The sequence below is a fragment of the Pipistrellus hanaki genome (assembly GCF_964339955.1).
Source record: "Pipistrellus hanaki genome assembly, chromosome: 5".
In the NCBI taxonomy this organism is placed as follows: Eukaryota; Metazoa; Chordata; class Mammalia; order Chiroptera; family Vespertilionidae; genus Pipistrellus; species Pipistrellus hanaki.
Genome location: NC_140507.1, coordinates 34,898,720 through 34,924,387, shown reverse-complemented (window position 1 = coordinate 34,924,387; position 25,668 = coordinate 34,898,720). Strand labels below are relative to the sequence as shown.

Sequence of the window (25,668 nt, the reverse complement as noted above, 5' to 3'; positions counted from 1 at the left end):
CCGGCCTGAGCTGCACACTTGCTGTGTGAGAGCCAAGTCCTTGCCGGTTCCGGGCCTCGGTGTCCTGGCCACGTGCTTACTCTGATGCTCAGAAGTCCTCCCCACTCTCCTCCTGCCTAAACACTTGATGCTCCATGAGCACGGACACAGCTCGCGGTCACCGGCCTGGAGTCCCAGCAAACACTCACGGCGCGTCCCAAGTTATGCACCGGGAAGGCGGCTCCGTTACTGATTCCGGAGCCCCGATCCCGCCAGGGGAGCAACGGCGAGCGCACCTGGGGACCGCTACCCGCGGAGGTTTCCTTGGGATCACTTGGTTGTAAGAAACCGGCCAGGCTCGTTCCCCGAAAGAATTGACGAACCTGAAACAGGAGGGGGTGGGAGGGGGCGGGAGAGGGCGGCGCCGCAGAGGGGAGGGGCGGGGCCACGACAGGGAGGGTGGGGCTAAAGCGGGAGGGGCGGGGCCGCAAATGGGAGGGGAGGGGCCATGGCAGGAAGGGGCGGGGCTAGTGAGGGGGCGGGGCCGTCCCGCGCTCCTCAGCGCACCGGCCGGGCGTCATGGCCGCGGACTCCGACCCGCACGGGAAAGCTGCGACGCTGGCGCGGAGGCGGCGGCTGCTCAGGTAAGGCGCGGGGGGCGCGCACGCACGGCCCATTTGTTCTGCGCGACGCCGCCGGCCCAGCCCGGCTTTCTAGTTCGAGCCTCGGCCCTGCGGGCAGCTGCTTGCCCTCGGCCCACCCTGCGACTCCGGGCCGAGCTCTTGGCCCGTTTCCCCCGGAGAAGGCCTCTTGCCGGGCACCGGGAGGACCTCGCGCGGCAGCCTCTGGCGGAGCCTGGAGTCGGCAGCCAGCAGGGCGGGCAGCAGGGTAACTGCGCTGACAGCCATGGAGGGTGGGGGACCCTCCCTGACACCCATCCCAGCAAGAAACACTCCCCTAGGGAGCCTGAATGAATCTGGGGCGGCCACCTTTTCCCGGGATTCGAGGATAGATTGGTGATGCAGACACGTGCGGAAATGAATGAGGCCACGGAACTTTAACATGACTTAAACAATTTAAGTTTTAGCAACTGCTTCCACCCTCCATTCCACTTTTCCTCCTTCCCAGCCCTCACCTATGTGGGGGGACTGGAGGCAGGGAAGCAACATGGTGCCCCTCAAGCTTTTTTCACCCTTTCCAGAAACTGGACTCCCCCTTCAGGCCTTCAGGCATGGCTGTCCACTTTTTTTTTTTTTTTTGCCGGTCTTCACAGCTCTTCCTGCAGACTCTTTTTTCCTGAGGATCCTATTAAGATTGTCCGGGGCCAAGGGCAGTACTTGTATGATGAACAGGGAGCAGAATACATCGATTGCATCAACAATGTGGCTCACGGTCAGTACCATCACTCGGGCCAGCTGGGCAGGCGAGGAGGCCAGGGCTGGTCCAAGGGTGGTCCTGAGGTGCAGAAAGGTGCGGAGAACTGGGGTTGAGCTGAGCAGAAGAGGCCCAATCTTTCTGGTGTAGCTGTCAAAGTTTCCAAGTAGGAGCGGTGCTAAACCAGGCAGTAGTCTGAGACCCTTGTCTGGGAGTCCAGTCCCACCTGGGACTGATGGCAAGCCGAGAGAGCAGCAGTCAGTCCAGCCACGACCAGCAGTGGTCTCCCCTGGCCCAGTGCTGGGGGTCATGGCAAGGCCTCAGCCCCAGTGACCACCTCAGGCCCTAGGGAAGAAAACGGAAGTAGGCATTCCGTTATCCAGATCGGGCGGCCAGAGCCAGTGGGAGGAAAGCGAGTCTGACAGAGCAGGCACCTTGGAAGTTAATAAAGTAGAGGCTCTAGTCCCAGAACGCCTGGGTTTATACCCTGTCCTTCACTTATTTGTAATTTTAGGCAAGTTTCTTAACCTCTGTTCCTCATCTGCAAAATAGACATGATAATGCCAAGGATCCACCTGAGGGTGGTTTGGAGGATTCACTGAGTTCATTCTTGTAATTTGGTTTGCATGTGCCTGGTACCCGGCGGGCTCCCAACACGTGTTTGCTGTTAGCATCATCTTGGGCGGCTGTTACCTCCAGCCCCCTCTGACTGATGAGGTCAAGCCCTCAGGCAGACACTCCCATCCCCTGCCATGTAGCACACCACCTCCCTCCAAGGACGTGGCTTTCTAAGGGGGGGTTCCGCCAGAATCCGTTCTCAGTCTCCCTTTCCAGAACTGGCATGTGTCTCCTGCCTCTGCCTTCAGGCTCCCCTCTTCCCTCTCCCCTTCTTCCTCCAATACTGAGTCTCCCCTGGCTGGGTGTACGGATTGGGGTGGGGGCGGGCCGGAAGGATAGGATGAGCAGAGTCAGCTGTGTGATGGAGGTGGCCCTCTTCCAGTTGGGCACTGCCACCCTCTCGTGGTCCAAGCAGCACATGAACAGAACCAAGTGCTCAACACCAACAGCCGATACCTGCACAACAACATTGTGGATTTCGCACAGAGGCTGTCGGAGACCCTGCCAGAGAAGCTCTGTGTGTTTTATTTCCTGAATTCTGGGTAAGTGCTTGCAGCTGGCCCCCTAGCAAGATGAGGAGAGTCGCTCACCGGTGAGCAGCAGAGTGTAGCCCACAGAGTGCAAAACGAAGGACGGCCCCAGCCGGCAGCCAGGGAAGGAAGGCCCTGGCCTGCAGTCAGAAGGCCTGATTGGCCCTGATTGCCAGCCAGGCCTAAGGACCCTAACCGTGCACAAATTTCATGCACCGGACCTCTAGTAGGATATAAAGAGGCATAGAAGCAGACCTGGCCTGCTCTGAGAGAACTGGGAAAGGCTTCCCTGAAGAAGTGAATCTAGACTAAGAGCTGACGAGGAGATGAATAGATGAGGAGGAAGGGTGCCGCCCACCCCATCGTAAGTGTTCTTATCAAGGTTGATTACCACACAGAACAGCCTGTGCAAAGGCTCTGCAGCAGAAGATGCATGGTGCCCAGCACACTGGAGGAACCAACTATAGGCAGCCAGTGAGGGAGGGGAGAAGGGGAGCAGGCACTGGGGAGGGAGACAGGGCCCATCATCCTGGACCTTATCAGCCAAATAAAGAACCTGTTTTTATCCTATGAGCATTGGGAAGTCGTCAGAGGATTTTGATCAGGCAGGTGATGTCATCAGGGCTGGTGGAGAGGGAGAATGGACACCATTAAGTGCCATTTCAGCAGCCAGGTGACAGATGGTGGCAGCACACACTAGAAGAGGCAGTGGAGACAGAGTGGCAGGCGACGACATGTACATAGAACCAGCATTCTGAGAGAACATTCCAACAAATCGTAGGTGGAGGCATTTAGATTATAGTATTATCATTATCATTGCCACTGACATAGTACATTAATCAGTCCCCTCCAATTTTTCTAGGAAGTGGAATTTACATCTTCATTTTATAGATAAGGAAACAGTTTATTTTTTGATACTTTTCACTTCCTCAGAATTGTAAGGAAAATACATATGAATGGATATACATTTTTATATAAATATTTCTTAAGGTAAAAATATAAATTACAATTCTACATATGATCAAATAAGTGTAAAAATTCATGTTTACGCCAAGGAAACGATTAAACTGGAAGTGTGTGTGTGTGTGTGTGTGTGTGTGTGTGTAAAGAGCAGTTTAAATGAAGCTGGTGTGCCCAGAGCCACCCGCATAAGGAATGGAAGCCATAGCTGGAGCCTCGCTAGGAAGAGCAGGGAGCTGGCTTCCTTGGCAGCGGAGGAAGGGGCATTTGCTGGCTTACTCCACCAGATTCACTCTGTGGGTTCCAGCGACTTCCATGCTGCCAAATGCAGTGGTCTCTTTGCTGCCTTTGTCTTATTCTGTCTCTCAGCAATACTGACAGTTACACTCTCTCTAGAAATGCTTCTGGTCTGGCTTCCAGGGCACTGCGCATCCTCACTCTCCCTAGCTTCTGGCCGCTTCTCCTGTCTCCTCTGCTAACTCCTCCTCTGTGCCTCAGGGCAGGTCCTCTCTGAACCTCTCCCTCCTGATCTCTTCCGTTCCCATGGGATTACCTAGCCTCCTCGTGCTGGTTACTCCCAAACTTGTCTCTCAAGCCCAGATGCTTCCCATGTGCTCTAACCACCCCCTTGACTTCTTGAACATCAGCTTCCCGTGTGGAAAAGGCAATAAGGACATGATTGTCTTCTGCCAGCACCGGGAGTGGGACCATGGCCCCAGCTCTCCCTTCCTTTTCTAGGCACTCACCCCAGATCTTCCCAAGAGGACATCCCCCTCACTGCCACTCGCACCCTGTATTGCAGGGGTCCTCAAACTTTTTAAAGTGGGGGCCAGATCACGGTCCCTCAGAGAGCTGGAGGGCCGGACTATATGAACTACTAATTCCTACTGTAACACCTCGGCTGCGCTCACTGCCCAAAAAAACCTGGCGGGCCGGATCAGACTCCTCTGCAGGCCGCATGTTGCCCGCGGGCCGTAGTTTGAAGACCCCTGCTAGTGTATTGCCTGGTAAATGGCAGAACCATCTGCATCTCTGCTCATGGCAGAAACCCTTCTCCCAAGCCTGCATCAGTCCTCTCACCTCTAGGATGGCTCCAGCCACTTCCCTTTCTCCTCGTGGCCACCACCACTCTCACTTGCCTGTCCTCCTCCTTGCTCTCCTCACTCCCACTTTTTTTTTCTTTTTATTTTAATCTATGACTGCTGTGGATGGGCAAGGGGCCACCTTCCAAACCTGGCAAGCTCAGGGGGTTTACTTTCACTTTGATTTCCTTCTACTCCGTCACACACACACACAGCCAGAGGCCTCCTCCTCGGATGGAAGCTGAATCGTGTCTCTTCTCTGTGGTTAAAACTCTTCAGTGCTGCTTGCTGTGCTGGAAGCACCCCGCTGAGGCTTCAGTGCAGGTGTTGCCTCCTCATGGAGCCCTCCTGACCCCTGTCCTCGCTCAGGCTGCCGTAACCAATGCCCCGGCCGCCCTGACCGCAGGCTTAAAAGGCAGCCATTTGTCTTCTCACCGTTCCGGACGCCAGATCCAAGATGAAGGCGTTCTTTAAGGAGATTCGGTTTCTTTAAGGCCTCTCTCCTCAGTTTGCAGGTGGCCATCTGTCTCCATATGGTCTTTCCTCCGTGTGCATGAGCCCGTGGTGTCTCTGTGTCCACATTTCCTCTCAGAAGGACATCACTCAGGTTGGGTGAGGGCCCACCCTAATGGCCTTATTTTAACGTATTTATCTATTTAAAGGCCCCATCTCCAAACACAGCCACATTCTGAAGACTTCAGCATCTGAATTTTGTGGGACCCACAATTCAGCCCATAGCACCCCCTTATCTAAAGTAGGGTCCCATCTGGTCCTTTTGAGTGAACATTCTTTTTTTCTTTGGTGTTTGGATTTTTGGAATGGTTTTGTTTGTTTGTTTTTTGCTTTTGTGACACAAACCAGAATGTAGGTTCCAGGAGCGTCAGGGTCTGTCTGTTTCACTGTTTTGCCCCTAGTCTTAGCACACAGGAGGAAGGCCTTTGATGGATTTGTACCTAGTTACTAATGAATGGTGTCCCAAGAATCTTCTTGCTGCTGGCAGGGCACCACCTTCCTCTGGGTTTCCCTGTGGGAAGCAGGCCCCCAGGAAGGAAAGCCCTTAGCAGTGCCCACCTTTTCTGTTGTAGGTCGGAGGCCAATGACCTAGCCCTGAGGCTGGCCCGCCAGTACACAGGACACTGGGACGTGGTGGTATTAGACCAGTAAGTGCCATTCCCAGAAGCTTGGCCCACCACTTGTTGGGGATCAATGAGGCTATAACTTTGGGTGCCTTGGGCAGGAAGGATGAGGGACCATCGCTGCAGACACTCCCAACACACTCCCGGGGGCTCTTTGCCCTGGTCTCTCTTCCAGGAGGGCAGCTTCTGGGAAGCTGAGGAAGCTTTGTGAGGGGTTAAGAGTTGGCCCCACATTTGAGGTATTAAAACTGTTCCAACAGTGGCTCCCATGTAGTATGTGCTGCACAGGCCCAGGGCCAGGGTTAGTGCCTTAGCACATCCAAGGTCATTACAACCCTGAGAAGCCACTGTACTGAGGAGAGAACTGACCCCAGAGAGCCTAAGTAATGAGCCCCTGTTCCACGGCCTCAGAGGAAGTCTTACTGACCCCACAGCCTGTGCCCATCCCCATCCCCAGCCCTAGGACTAGGGGGCTGTGTCAGAAAGGTGTGTCTCCTGAGGAGGGTAGATGCTGGTCAAGGCCAGGCCAGAGACTCGCGCCACCTGGGCCTGAGCCCACCCTCCCTTCTTCTCCCCAGTGCTTATCACGGTCACCTGAGCTCCCTGATCGACATCAGCCCCTACAAGTTCCGGCACCTCGATGGCCAGAAGGAGTGGGTCCATGTGGTATGCACGGCCCAAGGGGGCAACAGGTCTGTGGCCACCCCGAGCCTGTGTGACACGGCGCTGTCACTCCCCACAGGCACCCCTCCCAGACACATACCGGGGCCTCTACCGGGAGGACCACCCCAACCCGGCGGAGGCCTATGCCCGTGAGGTGAAACGTGTGGTCAGCAGCGCACAGGAGCAGGGCAGGCAGGTAACTATTTGCATGGCTCCAGCCCAGCCAACAGTGACCATCACTTCCTCTGTTGCTGCTGGTGCTAGATACAGAGAACCCGGAGAGACTCCGAACCAGAGATGTGTCCTGGGGCCCAGACTGGGCTGGTTTGGATTGTGAAGGAGGGTCCTTCGAGAAGGTACTGCCTGATTTCAGTAATATGAGTTGGAGGTAAAAGAGGAAAGCATCCTAAATAGAGGGTAAGGAACCATCGAGTGGGACACCAGGCTGAGCGAGCAAGAGGCGAGCCTGGAGAGGCAGGCGGACCGGATCCCAAAGGCCCCGAGGTGCCGAGGGGCTGGAGACCATGGCAAACCTCCGAAGAGTTTGAAGAGGGAGGGTAATAAGACTAGAGATACACTTGAATGGGGCCAGCCTGAAGGAGAGTAAGCAAAGTGGAGTGCCCAACCCAGGTCAGCGTAGTGGAAATGGAGAGGACAGAGACAGAACAGATGGGTTGTACCTGGAAGAGCAGCAGCCACAGTGACAGTAGAGGGGAGGTGGTTAGTGATGGGAGTGAGGGCTCTCTGGGTATACCGGTAAACACAGAATATAACAGCAAAGGCAGGCAGGCTACAAGGCCAGAAAGGTTGGCAGAGCCAGATCTGGGAAGGCTGGCCTATGTGTTTCAGATACTCTACACCCACTTACATAAAACCAGAAAAGAGGTTGCTCTGGTGGCAGCAGGGCTGAGGGACCAGTTTTCTACCCTATTTACTTTTCCCTCATCCGGCTGAAGCTTCTAAAGAAGCTTTAAGGCAGAACATAGTTGGGAAGTCATTACTGTGAGCAGAAGGGGTCATGAAAGGGTTTCAAACCAGGAGAGCTTGGTGTCTGGGTTGAGGCATCCCCCTGGTGGCTAGTTGGAGGATGGACTAGAAAAGGCACCCAGTTCGAAGACCCTGGCAGGAGGCCAAGGCAGAAACTGGCAGATGTGTGGGAGGCAGAGGTGTCCAGGTGGATGGCAAGGAGTGGGTGCAGAGATGATACAGAGGAAGTCAGGCTGTGCTGACTGATGGATGAAGGAGGGGGCTGGATCAGGGATGGGGGCAGGGGAGAAACAGGCTTGTGGGGGAGAATTCAGTGGATTTTTTCTGAGGCATGCTAAGTATAGGAGTCTGGAGGCATCCAGGTTGTAAGAATTGGTTTGAGGGCTGAATCTAGAAAACAGATGTGATGAGGAGCCCAAACTAGGGGTGCAACAACTGCCTGGAGCCAGCCCTGAGCCAGCATCAGCAGGACTCTGAATTTGCCCCAGCACCTCCAGGTCAGTGTTCCTGACATCTCCTCTTGTCCACAGATTGCCGCATTCTTCGCTGAGTCTCTGCCCAGTGTGGGAGGGCAGATCATTCCCCCTGCTGGCTACTTCCCAGAAGTGGCAGAGTAAGGAGGGGCAGCTCCAGGGAGGCCAGGGCTGTAATGCGGTTTCCCAACCTTTGTTCCAAATGACATCCTCCGTCTCACCTGTTTGCCAGAGTTTTCGAAGCCCCTGAAAAAATAGTGGCCCCCTAGGAGGCCATCCATCTGCCTAAGGCCTCAACCTCACTGTTGGCAGAGCCAGGATTCAGAGTCCCAAGGCCTCCCAGCTCCTGATCTGATCCCTCTCACCGCAGTCGCCCCGTCAGCCGTCAGCCCTCTGTCCTCTGCCACAGGCACATCCGCAAGGCTGGAGGGGTCTTTGTTGCAGACGAGATTCAAGTGGGCTTTGGCCGAGTCGGCAAGCACTTCTGGGCCTTCCAGCTGCAGGGGGAAGACTTTGTCCCTGACATTGTCACCATGGGCAAGTCCATTGGCAATGGCCACCCTGTAGCCTGTGTGGCCACAACCCAAGCTGTGGCAAGAGCATTTGAAGCCACCGGTGTCGAGTACTTCAATACGGTGAGTGAAGGCTCCGGGGAGCACTGAGGGTTCTTATAGGCCCCAGACAATCTGAGCAAGGCCGCAGACCCGGCACTGTGCCACCACAAAGATGTCTAAGGTGCTGTGGGGGTGGGTGGGGGCCAGGGAACAGTAAAGCAGGTCAGAGGAAAATAACAAACCTCTTTAAAATTAGTATCAACCCAAAAGCTGTGGCAAGAAATTATGCCTCATAAAACATATAGAAAGAAAACGAGGCCCTCTCCCCCTTCCAGCAGAAGCTGCCTACTGTGTGCAAGTCCCTGTGCTGAAAGCTGGTGAAAATGCATGAGGAGCTGTGTGGGTGGTGGATGGCCTAGGATTATTGCTCGTGTTGCAGTGGGAGCGTAGAGGAGGTGCGGTGTGGGATTGAGCGTCCCTAAGGGAAGTGGATCCCCGGTTGGAGGAGAAGCCACGGCACGTTCAGTGGCGCCAAGAGCGCAGCTATGTGGTGGGTGAGGGGAGCATGTGGTCAGCAGATGGCCTCCTGGTAAAAGAGCGGAGAGTGGACTAGTCCCCAGGGCTGTGAGATTAGGGAGGGTTTTAATCTGTGAGAGACAAGATCTGAAATACACGTTAGAAGTTTTCAGTGTGGAGAAAGACTACAGGGAGGCAAGAGAGAAGGAGCCCAAATCTGGACACAGGAGAATAGGGAAGGACAAAGATTGAGGGAAAGAACACACTGTCCCCTCCCTAAGAAGAGTCAGTTTGAACTTGGGCCTGAAACATGTCAGGATTGGGCAGGGTGGTTGAGATTTGTCAGAGGTTTTTAAGGACGAAAGCTGGTGCTCGGCAAACTCACTACATACCCAGCTGACACGTAGACAGAGCCTCTGCCCTAAACAAGTTCACTGTTCAGAGGGCAGATGGGCTCATAAACCTGTTCACGTGGTGCGGAAAGACCTCACGGGAGCAGTGTGTTCACAGTGCCTGGAGGGCACAGGGACGAGGGTAAGAGCACGCAGAAGAATGGAAGGAGCAGGGGAGGATTCCAATGGGTGTGGGAGGATGAGGAGGAATTGGCCCTGCGCGGAGGAAGGAGTGGGTTGTGTTAAGTGAAAGACAACCCACTGGAGCCAGAGCCTGGTGTTTGTGTCTGTCTGTCTTGAAGCGCACATGGATTATGTAGTCAGTCCATGGTTCATGAAAGACTTATCGCCTGTTCTCGAATAGTCCTCTTTTAGTTAATCCGTTAACTGGTTACTTTTATTACTGGTACAAGCATCTGAGAAGCCATCATCCCAAATAAAAGTTAGGACCTTGAAAATAACCTGCGTCTATTTACCCGTATGGTTGCTCCCAGTCCCTCCCCCCCACCTCCCCTCCCCCCGCCCAGATAGCCATCACTCTGAATCCCTTATTCATTAGTTATTCTCAGTTTTTTAACTTTGTAAGTAGTGGATCAGGCTGATGTATGTAGTCTTTAGGGATTTGTGTGTTATTTCACCTAACATACTACTAAGGGTCACCCCCATCGCCTGTCACTGAAGTCCATTTGTTTTGACTCGTTATAATATTCCATTGTATAAACTACTTTTGGTTTATTTATGCAATGCTGTTGATGTGCTTTACAGTTGCACTCATGATTTTTGCTATTGTGAACAGTGCTTATTGGTATGAACCATTTATATAAACCCTGTTTGCACGTGCCAGAGGGTTTTTAGGAATAACCTAAGAATGGGATTGCTGGCTCATGTTCATTTTGAGACAATGATGTCTGTTTTCCAAAGCAGGTCACAAGCTAACACCCCACCAGCAGGTATAAGAGATTCTCCAGGTCAACGGGGAACATTGCTAAACTTTAACATCACTTAACTGGTTTAATTCTCAAAGGTAGCGTGATGAGGGTAGATACTTATATGACAGTTTTACAGAAATGGAAAACAAAGAAGTATAGATGATAGAATATTTTCCCCAAAATATATTTAATAGAATTTTTAGTGTTTGGATAAAATTCTGATAAATAAATAAATATGGGGGGGGGCATACAAAAAGGCAGCAGATAAACTGAACACCTAAATGGCAGGCTCTGCTTTGCTATGAGAATGCAGCCTAGAACAAGTGAGACAAGGGCAGGGCACCTCCATGGGTAAGGCTGCCTGATTCATCAAAGAAAAATACAGGACTCCCAGTTAAGTTTGAAGTTCAGATATTTTATTTTCAGTTTAAGTAATTATCATATACAAAAAAAACTTATTGTTTATCTGAACTTCAAGTTTAACTGGGCGTTGTGTATTTTGTCTGCCATTGAGGGGTTACTGCTCAGGTTACTTGCTCAATCCTCATTAGGGAGCACGCAGGAGGCAGCTGATTGATGCTCTTCTCTCATCAATATTTCTATCTTTCTATCCCTCTCCCCTCCTATCTCTAAAATCAATTTAAAATATATATTTTTAAATATGCAATATAGGTTTTTTTTTAATCCTTACCTGAGGATATTTTTCCATTGATTTTTAGAGAGAGTGGAAGAAAGAGGGAAAGACAGAAATATTGATGTGAGAGAAACACATCGATTGGTTGCTTCCTGCATAAGCCCCAACCAGGGCCCAGGCCAAGGAGGAGTCTGCAACCAAGGTACGTGCCCTTGACAGGAATCAAACCCGGGGACCCTTCCGTCCACAGGCCAACACTCTTTCCACTGAGCCAAATTGGCTAAGACTGCAAAACAGTTCTTTTAACTGTAGTCACCTTATTGTACATTATTTTATGGACTTATTTGGGGACGTTTTGACCATTATTTCTATTTTTCATTCTGCCCCTTTCTCCTCTCCTTCTGTGACTCCCATTGACATATGTTGGTATACTCAATTGTATCTCACTTGTCTCTGAGGCTCTGTTCTTCCCCCCCCCCCCCCAGTTCTTTTTTCTCTCTGGTTTTCAGACTGGACATATTTCTAGTTTGCTGATCCTTTCATTTGCCTGTCCAAGTCTACTGTTGAGCCTCTCTAGTGGATTTTTTATTTCAGTTACTGTGTTTTTCAACTCCAGAATTTGTTTGGTTCTTTTTTCTAATTTCTGTTTATTGATATTCTATATTTGGTGAGACCTTGTTTTCATGTTTTGCTTTTTAGTTCTTTTTTTTTTTTTAACATATATTTTATTGATTTTTTTTACAGAGAGGAAGAGAGAGGGATAGAGAGTTAGAAACATCAATGAGAGAGAATCATCGATCAGCTGCCTCCTGCACACCCCCCACTGGGGATGTGCCCACAACCATGGTACATGCCCTTGACCGGAATCGAACCTGGGACCTTTCAGTCCATAGACCAACACTCTATCCACTGAGCCAAACCGGTTACAGCCTTTTTATATAGTTTATATCTTTAGATATAGTTTCCTTTAGCTCTTTTAACATATGACACTTAAAGCCTTTGTCTAACAAAGCCAAAATCTGGGTTTCCTTAGGGAAATTCTCAGTTTCTATTGCTTGCTTTTCCTCTCCACCAATCCATATGCACCATGCTTCCTTCTTTTGTGGACAAAAAGGGGTTGCTATAATAAATGATAATTTCTGCCTGGCCAGTGTGGCTCATTAGTTGAGCATCAGCCAGGAAGTCAGTCAGGGTACATGCCCAGGTTGTGAGCTCAATCCCCAGTAGAGGGCATGTAGGAGGCAGCCTTCAATTATTCTTTTTTCCATTGATGTTTCTATCTATCGCCTTCTCCCTTCCTCTCTGAAATAAATTTTTTAAAAAAATTTTTTAATCCTAATTTCCTAACTGGGCAGTTCATGATGGATAGTCCCACCCAAGCCTATAACTTTTTTTTCTTTTTGCCTGTAACTTATGAGCAAAGGTTTAAGCAAGCCTTCCCACTGTTCTCGTGCATGTAAGTTAAGACACCTTTAAAATGCCAGATAAGAGATCAACCGAAGGACTTGTATACATGCATATAAGTACAACCAATGGACACAAAACTCTGGGGAGGGAGGGTATGTATGGGGGGGCGGGCAATGTTAAAATATGTACACAGATAATAATTTAATGAAATAAATAAATAAAATTAAAATTAAAAAAATGCCAGAATAACCCTTAATACCCTCAAGAGAACACATAATCTTAACTACCCTAAAATCCAATCCCTGAAACCACCTTTATCTAATCTTTTCTATATTTCCTTAATTTCAAATACATAAAATAAACCCAAAAACTGTCATACTCTTGAGCATTTGAAATCTTGCTTGTTTTGCTTGTCAGTTTTGGCTCAAGTACTCATAAAAATTCTTTACAGCCCTGGCTGGGTGGTTCAGTTGGTTAGGGCATCATCCTGATGCACTGGGGTTACATGTTTGATCCCGGTCAGGACCAGTGTGGGACTCAACCAGTGAGTGCATGGTTAGGTCGAACAGCAAATCAGTGTTTCCTTCTCTCTCTCTCTCTCTCCCTCTCTCTCTCTCTCTCTCTCTCTCAAATCAGTAAATTAAATTTTCTACAAGTTTGGATGTTTTCTTACGTCAACAATGCATGTTTGTTTGTTTTTTGTTGAAAACTGGACATCCTATATAATAAAAGCCTAATATGCTGTGTTTAGTCGACCAGTTGGCCGTTCAGCCAATCAAAGCATAATGTGCTAATGATGTGCTAAGACTGCTCAGCTGCTCACTATGATGTGCGCTGACCACCAAGGGCAGACACTCCAACTGGTAGGTTAGCTTGCTGCTGGGGTCCAGCCAATTGGGACTATGACAGTTCGGACATGCCCTAGAACCCTCCTGCAGTCCCTCCCTGGCCCTGATCATGCACCAGTGGGGTCCCTCAGCCTGGCCTGTGCCTTCTCGCAATCCAGGACCCATCAGGGGATGTCAGAGAGCCAGTTTCGGCCCAATCCCAAAGGCCAGGCCTCTAGTTTTAAATAATATAATGTGGCAACTTTGGAAATCATAGTATCTCATTGTAGTCTATTGCTTTTTGTTCTTTGTATTATGCCTTCTTTGAACTAATTCTATAAATCTGTTTTTTGTCATGAATAGCCACTGTAGTCTCTGCTTGGTTAGCTTAGTAATTATCTAATGATTGGGCAGACATCGCCTTAAATGCCTGGAACCAAGGTGTCTCAGCCTTTCACAAGAGTTGACGTGTTATGGTGTGGGTAGGGTGTGCTTCAACACTCAGCCAAGCACTTTACAACTCAGCCTTAGCCTTTCCTTCCTCCTCCTTCGGAGCCGCAAGACTTTTCAGATCTTTCCTGAACGTGAATTTCGCATTGGGCATGAGCATATCCCTACACATATGCATGGCCTTCTAGATTTCCAGAACTGTGTCAAAGCTTTCATTTTCTTTCTATTGTCCCTCTGGGGTGGTCTTGGGGGTAAAGACTTATCTATTGTGCTCGTTGAGCATCTTGGGCAGGTCATGATTCTACACCAAAGACACACTACCTTTTAGCAAGTTCATGGTTAAATAATATACAATTTGTAGCCTCAATATATCCTTTGTCCATTCCACACATAATTTTTGACCTATAAAAAAGCTGCCTCATAGCAGAATCACCTTGGTAGCTTTTTGTGATCTCAAGTATGGGGCTCTGCATACAAATTTTCAAGATAATCTACAGGATACCACTACACACCCATTAGAATGGCTACAATTAAAAAGACTGACAAGCCTGGCCAGGGTGACTCAGTTGGATGGGCGTCGTCCCATGTACCAGGAGGGTTGAGTTCAATTCCCGGTCAGGACACATGCCTGGGCTGTGGACTGGATCCCCAGTGGGAGGGCATTAGGTAGGCTGTGGATTGATGTTTCTCTCTAAAATCAATGAAAATATATTAAAAAAAAAAAAAAAAACCTGACAATTCCAAATGTTTTTAAGAATGTGGAACTACTGGAATTCATAAGTCTATGAAAGTAATGATACCACTACTTTGGAAAACTTTTTTATAAAATCAAATATACATTTATCATATAATCTAGCAGTCTGGTATTTACCCAAGAGAAATGAGAATATATGTTTACAAAAGAACTTCTTATAAATATTAATGTTTTATTCTTAATAGTAAAAAATCAAAATAACCCAAGGGTTCATCTACAGGAGATTGAATAAACAAATTATGGTATGTCCGTACAATGGAATACTATGCAACAACAAAATGAACAAACTAATACATACCAAAATGGATAAATTTCAAAAACACTTTTAATAGAAGCAACAAGGCACAAAAGGGGTACATATTCTGTGATTCCATTTATATGACATTCTGGAAAAGGCAAAACTGTAATGACAGAAATCAGGTCAGTGGCCGCCTGGGCCAGTAGTGGAGGGGGATACAAGTAACTGGAAAGTGGAGATTTTGCTCATTGATGTTTCTTTTTTTTCCTCTTTTTTTTTTTTTTTTTTTTCCTCATCGATGTTTCTAACTCTCTGTCCCTCTCCCTTCCTCTTTGTAAAAAAATCAACAAAATATATTTAAAAATAAAATAGCGTTTGCACTAAAAAAAAAAAAAAAGTGATGGAAATGTGTTGTGTCCTCATTGTGGTGAAGGTTCTAATTTTACACATTTGTCAAATCATGTTGAATTACAGTCAAATCATTGAGCTATAGCATAATGTTTTGGTCAACAACAGACTCATTGATGTAAGAACATCTGAACCTGCCCTAGTTTGTTTGACTTAGTGGTTAGAGTGCCAGTCTGCGGACTGAAGGGTCTCAGGTTTGATTCTGGTCAAGGGCATGTACCTTACTTACATTGCAGGCTCCATCCCCGGCACCAGTCAGGGCACGTGCTGGTGGCAACCAGTCAATGTGTCTCTCTCACATAGGTCTTTCCCCCTCCCTTACACACTCTTTAAAAAAAAAAAAAAAAAAATCAATGGAAAAAATATCCTAGGGTGAGGATTAACAACAAAAAGAATGTAGAGAATTTTTGTAAAAAAAAATTGAGCCCAGCCCAGCCAGCGTAGCTCAGTGGTTGAGCATTGACCCAGGAACCAGGAGGTCACTGGTTCAATTCCCGGTGAGGGCACATGCCCATATTGTGGGTTCCATCCACAGTTGTGGGCGTGCAGGAGGCAGCCCATCCGCGATTCTCTCTCATCATTGATGTTTCTCTGTCCCTTTCCCTCTTTCGAATCAATAAAAATATATTTTTTTCAAAAACTGAGCCAAAATTATGTCAAATCTGGCCATTGTAACTCAGTGGTTAGATTGTTGGCCTGATAACCACAGGGTCTCAGGTTCTATTCCCATCAAGGGCACGTATCTAGGTTGCAGGAAGGATACCTGCGGCAGGCAGCCAGTTGATGTGGCTCTCTCACATCAATGTTTCTCTCCCTCCTCCTTCCCTTCCATGGAGCCCACTCAGTGTGACTCAGTGGTTGAGTATGGGCACATGCCCAGTTGTGGGCTTGATCCCAATAGGGTGCATGCAGGAGGCAGCTGATCAATGATTCTCAACATTGCTATTTCTCCCTCTCCCTTTCTCTCTCTGAAGTAAATAAAAACTTATTAAAAGATAAAATAAATGGGGAGAAAAAATATCCTGTGAGGCTTAACAAGAAAAAAAACATCTAACCACTGTTTTAAAATATTTAATGTCATCTTAGACTAATGTCAACTGTAACTGAAAAATTAAAGTAACAGAGTGGGAAATATTGGAGCCAGAGGATACACCTGGAAGCAAGATCTCAATAGAATAAGAAAAGTGCTTCCAAGAATAGCATTTTGCAGCTATTTGCCCCACGCCTTTGGAATTAAAGAGGGAACTAAGGAAAATTACAGTGAGACAGGTTTGGCTCACTGGTTGAGTATAGCTCTATGAAGCAGGTCAGGGTTTGATTCCTGGTCAGGGCACATGCTCAAGTTATGGGCTCAATCCCCAGTAGGGGGCGTGTAGGAGGCATCCGATCAGTGATTCTCATCATTGATGCCTCTCCCTTCTCCCTCTCCCTTCCTCTGCTGGACATCTGACATGCCCTTTGCCCCTGGCTCAGTTTGGGGGCAGCCCAGTGTCATGTGCAGTGGGGCTGGCCGTCCTGGATGTCTTAGAGAAGGAACAGCTGCAGGCTCACGCTGCCTGTGTAGGCAGCTTCCTGATGGAGCTCCTCGAGCAGCAGAAAGCCAAGCATCCTATCATCGGGGACATCAGGTGAGGCTTGGGGCAACAGTCACTACCCATTAACCAAGAACCTGCAAGAGGCCTAGAGTCATTTCTTCTTTCACCTCCTAACCACCTGGGATGGCAGGAATCACCACAGGGGAATAGCTAAAGCACTGAGAGGGGCTGTTGTCCAGAGTGGCACTTCTAGGGATGGGAAAAGCTAGGATCAAATAGCTATGACCACACACACACACACACACACACACACCCTACCCCCACCACCTCCAACCATCAGTTCCTGTGACTGTCTCCAGGAGTGGTGGACTTTCCAATGGGACTTGGCTGAGACCAAGGCACAGGGTAAGGCAGGCCTGTGGTCCCTCAAGCCTGGACTCTGATATATCGCCTTCTGCTCCAGGGGCATCGGGCTTTTTATTGGTGTGGATTTGATCAAAGATGAGGCCACAAGGACGCCAGCCACTGAAGAAGCTGATTATTTGATATCCAGGTACTTTTTCTTCTAACAAGTTGCCTTTGCAGAGCTTCTCCAGGGCCACAGCAGGGACAGGGGATGGACAGGACTCCTGGCTCCTCATCTGGGTGGGTGTGTCTAGGTGGAGTATCATCTCTGGACTTGGAAGCCCCTGCCCAAACCAGTTCACATTTTTCACTTGATAAAGACTCCAGCCTCAGCACCTTTCTTCCCTTTTATCTCTATTCCTTATGCCTTTCCTTTCCCCCACCTCAAAAACTCCTTGGGAAATGTGTATCATTCTGTTTGGAATTCACATAAAACAGTAAGAATGTGCCAAAATCGGTTTGGCCGGGACCGGTTTAGCTCAATGGATAGAGTGTCGGCTTGGGGACTGAAGGGACCCGGGTTCGATTCCGGTCAAGGGCATGTACCTTGGTTGCAGGCATATCCCCAGTAGGGGTGTGCAAGAGGCAACTGATGGATGACTCTCTCTCATCGATGTTTCTAACTATCTCTCTCCCTTCCTCTCTGTACAAAATCAATAAAATATATTAAAAAAACCAAAAAAAAAACCAAAATCGGTTTGGCTCAGTGGATAGAGCGTCAGCCTGTGGACTGAAAGGTCCCAGCTTCGATTCCGGTCAAGGGCATGTACCTTGGTTACAGGCACATCCCCGGTGGGGGGTGTGCAAGAGGCAGCTGATCGATGATTCTCTCTCATTGATGTTTCTAACTCTCTATCCCTCTCTCTTCCTCTCTGTAAAAACTCAATTTAAAAAAAAAAACAAAATGTAAAAAATTTCCCCTCCATGAGGGTTTTTTGAGATTGACCCTTCCCCTAAGTGACTATCCAGTCCCTGCCTTCTCTGTTGGTCAGACACATCTGCCCATGCTCACCCCACCCCACCAGTCTCAGCTCAGGAATCCAGCATGGCCCGTTGGAAGGAATCGGATCTGAGGCCCAGCCTAATTTCCTCCATCTCATAGCCACTTGTGATTTCTCCAGTTCAGCTAGGAAACTGGTACCAAGGATGGGTGTTTCACTTCTAGTAGGTGGTAGAGCTGAATTTGAAGTCCAGACCTTATTCTTTTAATACATCTTTATTGATTTCAGAGAGGGAGACAAACATCAATGTTGAGAACCATTGATTGGTTGCCTCCTGCACACCACCTGCTGGGGCTCAAGCCCACAACCTGGGCATGTTCCTTTGATTGGAATTGGACCTGGGACGCTTTGGTCCACAAGCCCAATGCTGTCCACTGTGCCAAACAAGCTAAGGCCAATCTGGGACACCATGGCTCCTGACAAGACAATATAAATTTTAAAAAATGGAAGTGGAGCTGAAACCAGTTTGGTTCCGTGGATAGAGCATCAGCCTGAGGACTGAAAGGTCGCGGGTTCAATTCTGGTCAAGGGCATGTGCCTTGGTTACAGGCACATCCCTGGTGGGGGGTGTGGAAGAGGCAGCTGATCGATGATTTTCTCTCGATGTTCCTATCCCTCTCTTCCTCTCTGTAAAAAATCAAAATATATATTTTTTAAATGGAAGTGGAACCTGGCTGGTGTACCTCCGTGGTTGAGCATCAGTTTGATTCCAGTCAGCACACATGCCTAGGGCTGTGGGCTCAATCCCTGGTGGGGGATGTATAGGAGGCAGCTGACCAAGGATTCCCTCATTTCTATCTTTTCTCCCTCCCCCTTTCTCTGAAACCAATAAAAATGTATTTTTAAATGGGAGTGGAGGTCAGAATATAAATACAATCATGTCAGACCCCATTCTCTCAGTAACCAAAATGCCTTCCTAGGTGGTTTTTTGGGAGTGGGGGGTAGGAGGTGGCATTAAGAAAAAGAACACATTGGTTTGTTGTTCCACTTTATGCTTTCACTTGCCGATTCCTTTATGTACCCTAACTAGGGATCAAACCCGCAACCTTGGATTATCAGGACAATGCTCTTATAGCAACTGAGCTACCTGGCCAGGGCACCTTCCTAGGTTAAAAGTATAAATGTGAAATATTAGAAATAACTTTACGTACCAATGATAGTATTAAGTAAGGTAGTCATTCTCTTAAAAAGTGGAAATTAAACTGACGAGCTGTCTGGAAATTACAAGATTACTTGTATGCAGGGAGCAGGGCAAGTTACTGAAGCTAGATAAGGGGATGGCATTTTATAATGTTGGACATTTCCCATACATATACAAAGCAAGCCGTACACGTAATATAAACCGTGAAGTGGAAAATGCAGGGACTTCAGACTAGACTGGAACTCCAGGGGCAGATAAGGCTATGCTGCTTCCCAGGGCCAGGTCTAAAAGGATAGGAATCAAGTTTTACTAGGGGTAACCAGTGCCCTATGGGGGAAGGGGGGGATGGGAGGGGCAGGGGCTGCTGGCCTATGAAGGGTTCCAAAAGCAGTGGCGGGAGTAGGCCAAAGCCAGGCACAGAAAGGCCTTAAAGACCACGTGAAGGGCCCTGGGCTGGTGGTATAGCAAGGCTGTTATGTCCTGTCCTACAGGCTGAAGGAGAACTACATTTTGCTAAGCACCGATGGCCCTGGGAGGAACGTCCTGAAATTTAAGCCCCCAATGTGCTTCAGCTTAGACAACGTAAAACATGTGGTGGCAAAGCTGGATGCCATCCTAACAGGTAAGCATAAAGCCCAGTGTCCAGCTCACCATGTCCCTAGAACTCAACCCAGCAGCTACAATGGCCTAGTGTGCAACAGCTGGGCTAGGTATCCTCCGGATAGTGCAAGAAGCAGGGAGCTGTAGTGGAGAGGGGATCTTACTGGCCCAGGTCACTATTTCTGCCTGTGCCTGGTGGGGCTTCCCAAACACTTGGGAGGTGGGATCTGATCCAACCCCCAAGGGCTATGTGTGCAAAGCTCTGGGCAGGGGTGGCCCCCTAAATAGGTAAAGTCCTATCTCTTGGAGATCAGAACCAACCCTCCCTGTCCTCCACCTCTGGGCTCTCACTTCTGCCCCCAGGGCTCCAGAGCTGAGGGCCAACACCCCCCACCCCCCACCCCCATCCCCCGTACACAATTGGGAGGTGGTTTAAAACCTGCTGGATGAGGTGAGGCACAGAACTGGCTTCGGTTGCTGCTGATCCTATGGCTAGTGCCACATACATATAGGTCAAAGGTAGGGGACCATGGCCCTATCCAGTGAGCCCAACTCCAAACTGCCATTCAAGCTTAGACACTGAAGGCAGGAGGGACCTTTAGCAGAAAAGGGTTAACCAGTTTGGGTGGTTATGGGTGTTTTTTTTCCCAGACATGGAAGAAAAGGTGAGAAGTTGTGAGACGCTAAGGCCCCAGCTCTGTGGTAGCCCTGCTGTGTAATGTCCTTGACTAGGTGAGTAGGCCACATCTGGGTTCCTGAACCGTTCTGTACCCCCCAGGAAACCAAGCCTTTTTTTGTGTTAAGTTTTGTTTCAGGTGATGTCCCCTTCCCATAGGATACTTCCATCATTGGGAGGCTCTGGCTAACTTGAGCTCTCTCCATCCTCCCCAGCCAGTTCCATCTAGGAGTGAGGGTAAACAAAACTCCTTTTCAGGCTCCGACCACCTAGACCAGTCCCACAGCCTGCTGCCTCCTCTTGCCACCAGACTTGAGGTGCTCCAATCCAGCAGCAAATAGGTGCTGCCAGAGTAGGCTATTACATTTCAGCCAGGAGGGGGCATCCTTGATTGTAGGTTCACTGTCCTGGAAGACAGAACCCTGTTTTAAGAAAGGTGTTCTAAGGTGTCTCAGAATCCCTGCTGCACAATCTTCACCCCCAAGAACAGCTGCCTTAAACCTCCAGCCATTTCCTTACTTTAAAGGGGCCCAAGTCCTAGGCACCGCATATCCCACACTCACCCAGGCTTGGGGGTTTTTACATTTTTATTTCAAAAGCTTGGATAGCTTCAATATCCAGGTCGTGGCAAAATCAGGACACGTGTAAAATACCTTACAATACATTAGATTCCCAAAAGGTACCAAAAAGTACAGTAAAATTAACACTTCCATTACAGGAAATGTATGACACAAATAATATAAAATTAAAAGGTGAAAAAAGGTGACACTGGTTTCCTAAGATAGACTTTTTTACAACCAGGGTCCACAGGTCCAGGATGCAGAGCGGCAGCAGGAAACAGACCCTCCCACCTGGTTCTGGGTAACCCAGTAATAAAATCAGCCCACAAAGCCGCTCTGGCCTCAGACACCACACGCTGCCTAAAACAACTAGAGCTCTGGAAATAGTAAACAAGAGAGTGATTTCCAGGGGGGAAATTTTAAATAAGATGCACATGGGACAGGCCATAGAAAGTATGCCAAGTTAAATTTGGTACATAATTGTTTGTGTTCACTCAATATCCAAACAAAGCGTGTGCGGTCAGACGGGCACTCTTGCCGAAGCCTCAGTATGGCTTGTAGTTATTCTGATGGCCACCACGTCGCTGGCTCTTCCCGTAATTCGTACTACCCTGACCTAGGGACAAGAACAACAATGATAGCAGCTAGATTTATTGAACATTTATTCCTGTGCCAGGCGCTTGGCTCAAATCCTCACCAGAGCCAACACCCCTGGGGCAGGCTACAAAGCCCAGCCTGTCTGACTCCAAAAGCCCCTGCTGCCAGTGACCCCTGCACTTTCTGTCCTGCCTCCCAGGTGGGTGACTGGATGGGGCCGCCCTCTCTCCTACTTACTGTAGTCGTAGCCGGGGCCGTAGCCGTAATAGCCATAGGGCGAGTAGTCGTAGCCGCCATAGCCGGGCCCGTAGCCCTGCTGGTAGCCGTAGCCCTGGTTCCAGTAGTTGCCGTAGCCCTGATTCCAACTCTGACTCTGACCTGTGGGGGGAGCAGGGCACAGGGGCCCATGGACCATTTAGCACACGCAGGAGCTAGGATGGAGGAAATCCTGCCCGTTGGGTGGCGGGGTTACTATGGCAACTCAGAAGTAGAAGCCAAGGAAGGGGCTGCTGTCCTGGTATAACAGGGCCCTAACCTGACCCTGCACTTAGACCCAAGCTGCAGAGGAAGACAGATCGGAACCTAACTTCTCTCAGGGCCAAAGAGGCAGGAACTCATTCTCACTCAAATCACCCTCTGAATACACAAATCCTCTCTGGCAGCTTGGCCTTAAAAAAGAGTTCAGGCTTTGGAGTCAGAGGGCCTAGGGCAGAAGGAGGTAAAGCGCCTGGCACAGCCCTGCCCTACCTTCTGCCCACCCACCCATGGGTGGACCAAGACTCAGGACAGCCACAGAAACCCATCAGGCCCCTCACCCCTACCCCGCAAAGTACAATACACATCTTCCGCTGCCCTGGGGCCCCAGACCACATGGGAAATATGGGCTCTTCCACTCCAACCAGCAGCAGCACAGCCCAGACCCAGGAGAGCCAATCCTGTCCCTGCCCACCCTGCCCCACCAGAGACCAGAGTAAGCCCCCACAAGACAGGCATGGAAGCTCCATGCAGGCAGGGAAACCAGACCCATATTCATCCATGTTCCACTCACCTCCACCTCCACCACCACTGCCTCGGTTCCCTCTGTTGCGGTTCCCACGGCCCCCTGAGCCATACTGCTGCTGTTGATAGACTTTTCTGGGCAGAGCCACCTTGATTTCACACTACAAGCCAAGAGGACAGGAAGTCAGGCCACAGGGACAAGTTCTGGGGAGAGACTGTGCACAATGACCTCATTTACCAACATTGAGACTTGGTCCATCTTCTCAATAATAAAATATGACAGGCTGTGAAACCACATTTGGGCTAGAAGCTCTGAGAACCATAACTAAAACCTACACAACCAAGATCCACATTAGAGCCTTTTTGGCTCAAACGTTCCCCGAGACTGTAATGGGAATCATGGATACAAACCCAGGGTTAGGACAGCTCCGTGTTTAACAATTGGCAGGAGGGACAGTAGGGCTAATGCCAGCTCAGTGTAGCAAAACAAACTGTCACGTCTATTGCCACCTTGGTCCTAACTAGACAAGGTCGTCAGAGAATAATGTACACTTTCTGACTTTATTTTACTGTTTAACAGGTGAAAAATGAAGCATCCCACTCAAATGTATAGTGGTGACCCAGACTTCCAACTTACAGAGGAAGAAAGTGACTGAGGCTTAGGGCAGAGCTTGCCTGAAGCCAGACTGCTACCACTACCCCTCCCCCAACCACTGGTCTGTAGTTGGGATGGGCCAAAAGCCCTATGTATGTCCCCCAGAGCCAAGTCAAGTTTCTGCTTAGCTCAAAAACCTGCCCACTGTGGGTGGAGGTAGGGTCAGGAACCTTCCAGTGTTCCCACTGAAATAGAAGTGTATTTTTAAAGGTACGCTGAAAACAACAAAATACAAGTGAAACCCTGGCTGGTGTGGCGTTTGTAGGATATTGTCCTGTGCACTGAAGAGCTGCTGGTTGATTCCTGGTCCAGGCACATGCCCAAGTTGTTGGCTCAATCCCTGGTGGGGATACGGAGGAGGCAGCCAATTGATTTTCTGTGCTCACATCGATGTTTATCTCCCTCCCTCTCTCTAAAAATCAATTTTAAAAAAATGTTTTAAGGGGGACATCTAATACTTTCAACAATAAAAAATTAAAAAAAAAAAAATACAAAAAAAACCCTCTCCCTCCCTAGCTTTCATGTCCCCCTCTATACCTACACCTAGACCATCCCCACCCCAATGCCTTTGCCTTTCTCTCTCCTAAGTTCGAAGGGCCCTTTCTTTTGCTTTAACTTGTTTTCTGAGCTTACAAAGCCCAGCTGGCTCACTTCTACCTCTGTATCTTTCTAAATGAACTTTCTCTTTTGAAAAAATAAAAGAATAAAGCACCCTGACTCATACTCTGCCCCAAGACCAGTGAAAAAACATTCCACATAAGCTGTCCCCATATAAGTCTACTCCTGTAAAACTGGCAAATTACCCCCACCAGTGATATAATCTGTTTTCTACCCTACTGAATATATAACTAAATACAGTATTTCGAGACCCACTGCCAATAGTGCCTAGTGCTGCCCTATAGGCTCTTCCTGCCAATTTTTCATTGGGGGGGGGGGGGGGGGGAGGGGAGATGAGACAGTCTATATCCCTATCCACTGGGCTAGCTAATGGATGGTCTTATGCAAATGTCCCATAGGATCCAATCTCATTTTACATGAAATTTAAGAGTCCAATCCAATCTTTCCAAATTCCCAGCCAGGAGTACTAAGATTTTCAGGAGCCCCACCCTACCTTTCCAACTTTACCTGGCTGCCACTCCACAGACAGCCTGACACACCCTGCCACACCCTCAACACACAACTGCCACCTGGAGAATACTTAAGCCATACTACCCTCTCTCTAAACCAGAGTTCAGGGGTAACAGCTATCTTTCTCACTTCTGTTCATTTGAAGGCAAACTGGCCCTGGGTATAAATATAAATGAGCCAGGACCCTGGGGCTCTTTGGGAAGGATCTTGCTGGGATGGATTTGAATAAACCAGTGTCCAAAGGGGATGGAGAAGAATAAAGATTTGGTTTTGGCAGCAATAAGATAGGAGAAAAGCTCTGCAGCGGTTTCTATGGTAAGCAGGACTTCACTGCCAGAGAAAGAAATCAGTGAATGGCACAAGTTCCAAAATCATCTGAGAAGTGCAGATCTTAGACTCTAGATTCAGAACATCTTAATCTCTAGCTACTGTTTTTACTGTCAGGCTAAGAGCTCCTTGAAGGCCAAGTCCATCTGCCCCCCAATCAGGGCAGCAGACCTGCAGAAAAACAATGAGGTCTCACTACCCTGGAGCCCTTGGAGGCAGCCCAACCCTTAAGTCACACCTGCAAGAAGCAGACCTCTCTTGGCAAGAGGCTAGACACACATAACTGCAGACACTTTACCTTACTTCCACTGATGGTGTGGAACTTTTTCTCTAGAACCTTCTTCACAGGTTCTTCCTCTTCTTTAAAGGTGATGAAAACAAAACCTCTTCTTTTGTTTGATTTTGGATCCATTGGAAGATCAATGGCCTCGATCTGTAAACACAGGCAAAAGCTCAGGACCAGTCCTCCCCAGGGCTCACAGAGAACTGGACGGAGAAAAAGTCCATAAAGCAGCCTCACTGAGGCTGTCTGACAAGGACCAGGAAAGCCACCTCAGGGCAGATGGCAGGCCACTCACCTCCCCAAACTCGCCAAAGTACTCTCTGATTTTCTCCTCAGTGGCTTCAGGATTCAGACCCCCCACAAAAATTTTCTTTACAGGCTCCTTCTTCATGGCCATAGCCTTTTTGGGGTCAATGACTCGGCCATCCAGCTTGTGCTCCTTCTGATCGAGGACCTGTTCCGACAGAAGGAAGCTGGGTTCTAACTCAGCAGCACAACTCTATCCAATGATCTTCTCTTTGAGCCATGGAACCCCAAACAGATACACAAAATGTTTCATCCCCTCCAAACTCTAACCCCAACCTGACTTTCCAACCCAACCATCAAATGTCAAGTACAGCTAGTTTACCTGTAAATCAGTCCTCACCACCCCAACTTTTCCTATGTTATCCTGTACACCCTCTTCCTGCCTCGGCAGTTCCGTTTAAGGCCTATCTCCAGAAGTAAAGCAGCAGTGACTGAAGGAAAATGGGCTGCTTAGGGTCAGAATCCTTATTCCACCACACTTAGCCACCTGTGTGAGCTTTTCTACTTAAACTTCTGAACCTTAGCTTGTTTTCTGTAAAATGAA

The 25,668-nt window shown here is 48.8% G+C and overlaps 2 protein-coding genes across 19 annotated transcripts in view; one reads left to right on the top strand and one right to left on the bottom strand.

Annotated features, from left to right (window-relative positions):
- Window positions 1–496: 496 nt before the first annotated feature.
- On the top strand, window positions 497–24,825 carry PHYKPL (5-phosphohydroxy-L-lysine phospho-lyase; the record flags this gene model as incomplete). 5 transcript variants are annotated; one of them, XM_084886655.1, is made up of 13 exons in its annotated part: window positions 497–623; window positions 1,253–1,371; window positions 2,354–2,513; window positions 5,629–5,703; window positions 6,258–6,345; window positions 6,422–6,538; window positions 7,860–7,942; window positions 8,212–8,437; window positions 16,385–16,539; window positions 16,910–16,999; window positions 19,485–19,615; window positions 20,245–20,325; window positions 23,006–24,825. In XM_084886655.1, exons 1-12 carry the CDS (start codon window positions 559–561, stop codon window positions 20,310–20,312), a joined length of 1,377 nt encoding a protein of 458 aa, XP_084742781.1. In that variant the 5' UTR covers window positions 497–558. The 5 variants fall into 5 exon arrangements, with proteins under 5 accessions (XP_084742781.1, XP_084742782.1, XP_084742779.1 ...); XM_084886656.1 differs by lacking the exon at window positions 23,006–24,825 and adding an exon at window positions 21,506–21,657; XM_084886653.1 differs by lacking the exons at window positions 20,245–20,325; window positions 23,006–24,825 and having other exon boundaries at window positions 19,485–19,740.
- Window positions 14,418–25,668, bottom strand: part of HNRNPAB (heterogeneous nuclear ribonucleoprotein A/B) — a 25,859-nt gene continuing 14,608 nt past the window's right edge. For 5 of the 14 annotated variants that reach the window (XM_084886705.1, XM_084886706.1, XM_084886704.1 and 2 more), the window contains exons 4-8: window positions 25,114–25,272; window positions 24,834–24,968; window positions 22,475–22,586; window positions 21,664–21,804; window positions 20,839–21,445 (exon numbers count right to left, since the gene is read on the bottom strand). In XM_084886705.1, the coding sequence (XP_084742831.1) occupies window positions 21,375–21,445; window positions 21,664–21,804; window positions 22,475–22,586; window positions 24,834–24,968; window positions 25,114–25,272 (618 nt within the window). In that variant the 3' untranslated portion in view covers window positions 20,839–21,374. Of the gene's footprint in view, window positions 20,677–20,838; window positions 21,446–21,663; window positions 21,805–22,474; window positions 22,587–24,833; window positions 24,969–25,113; window positions 25,273–25,668 lie in introns of those variants that run through there. The other 9 variants (XM_084886701.1, XM_084886702.1, XM_084886700.1 and 6 more) reach the window with 2 other exon arrangements.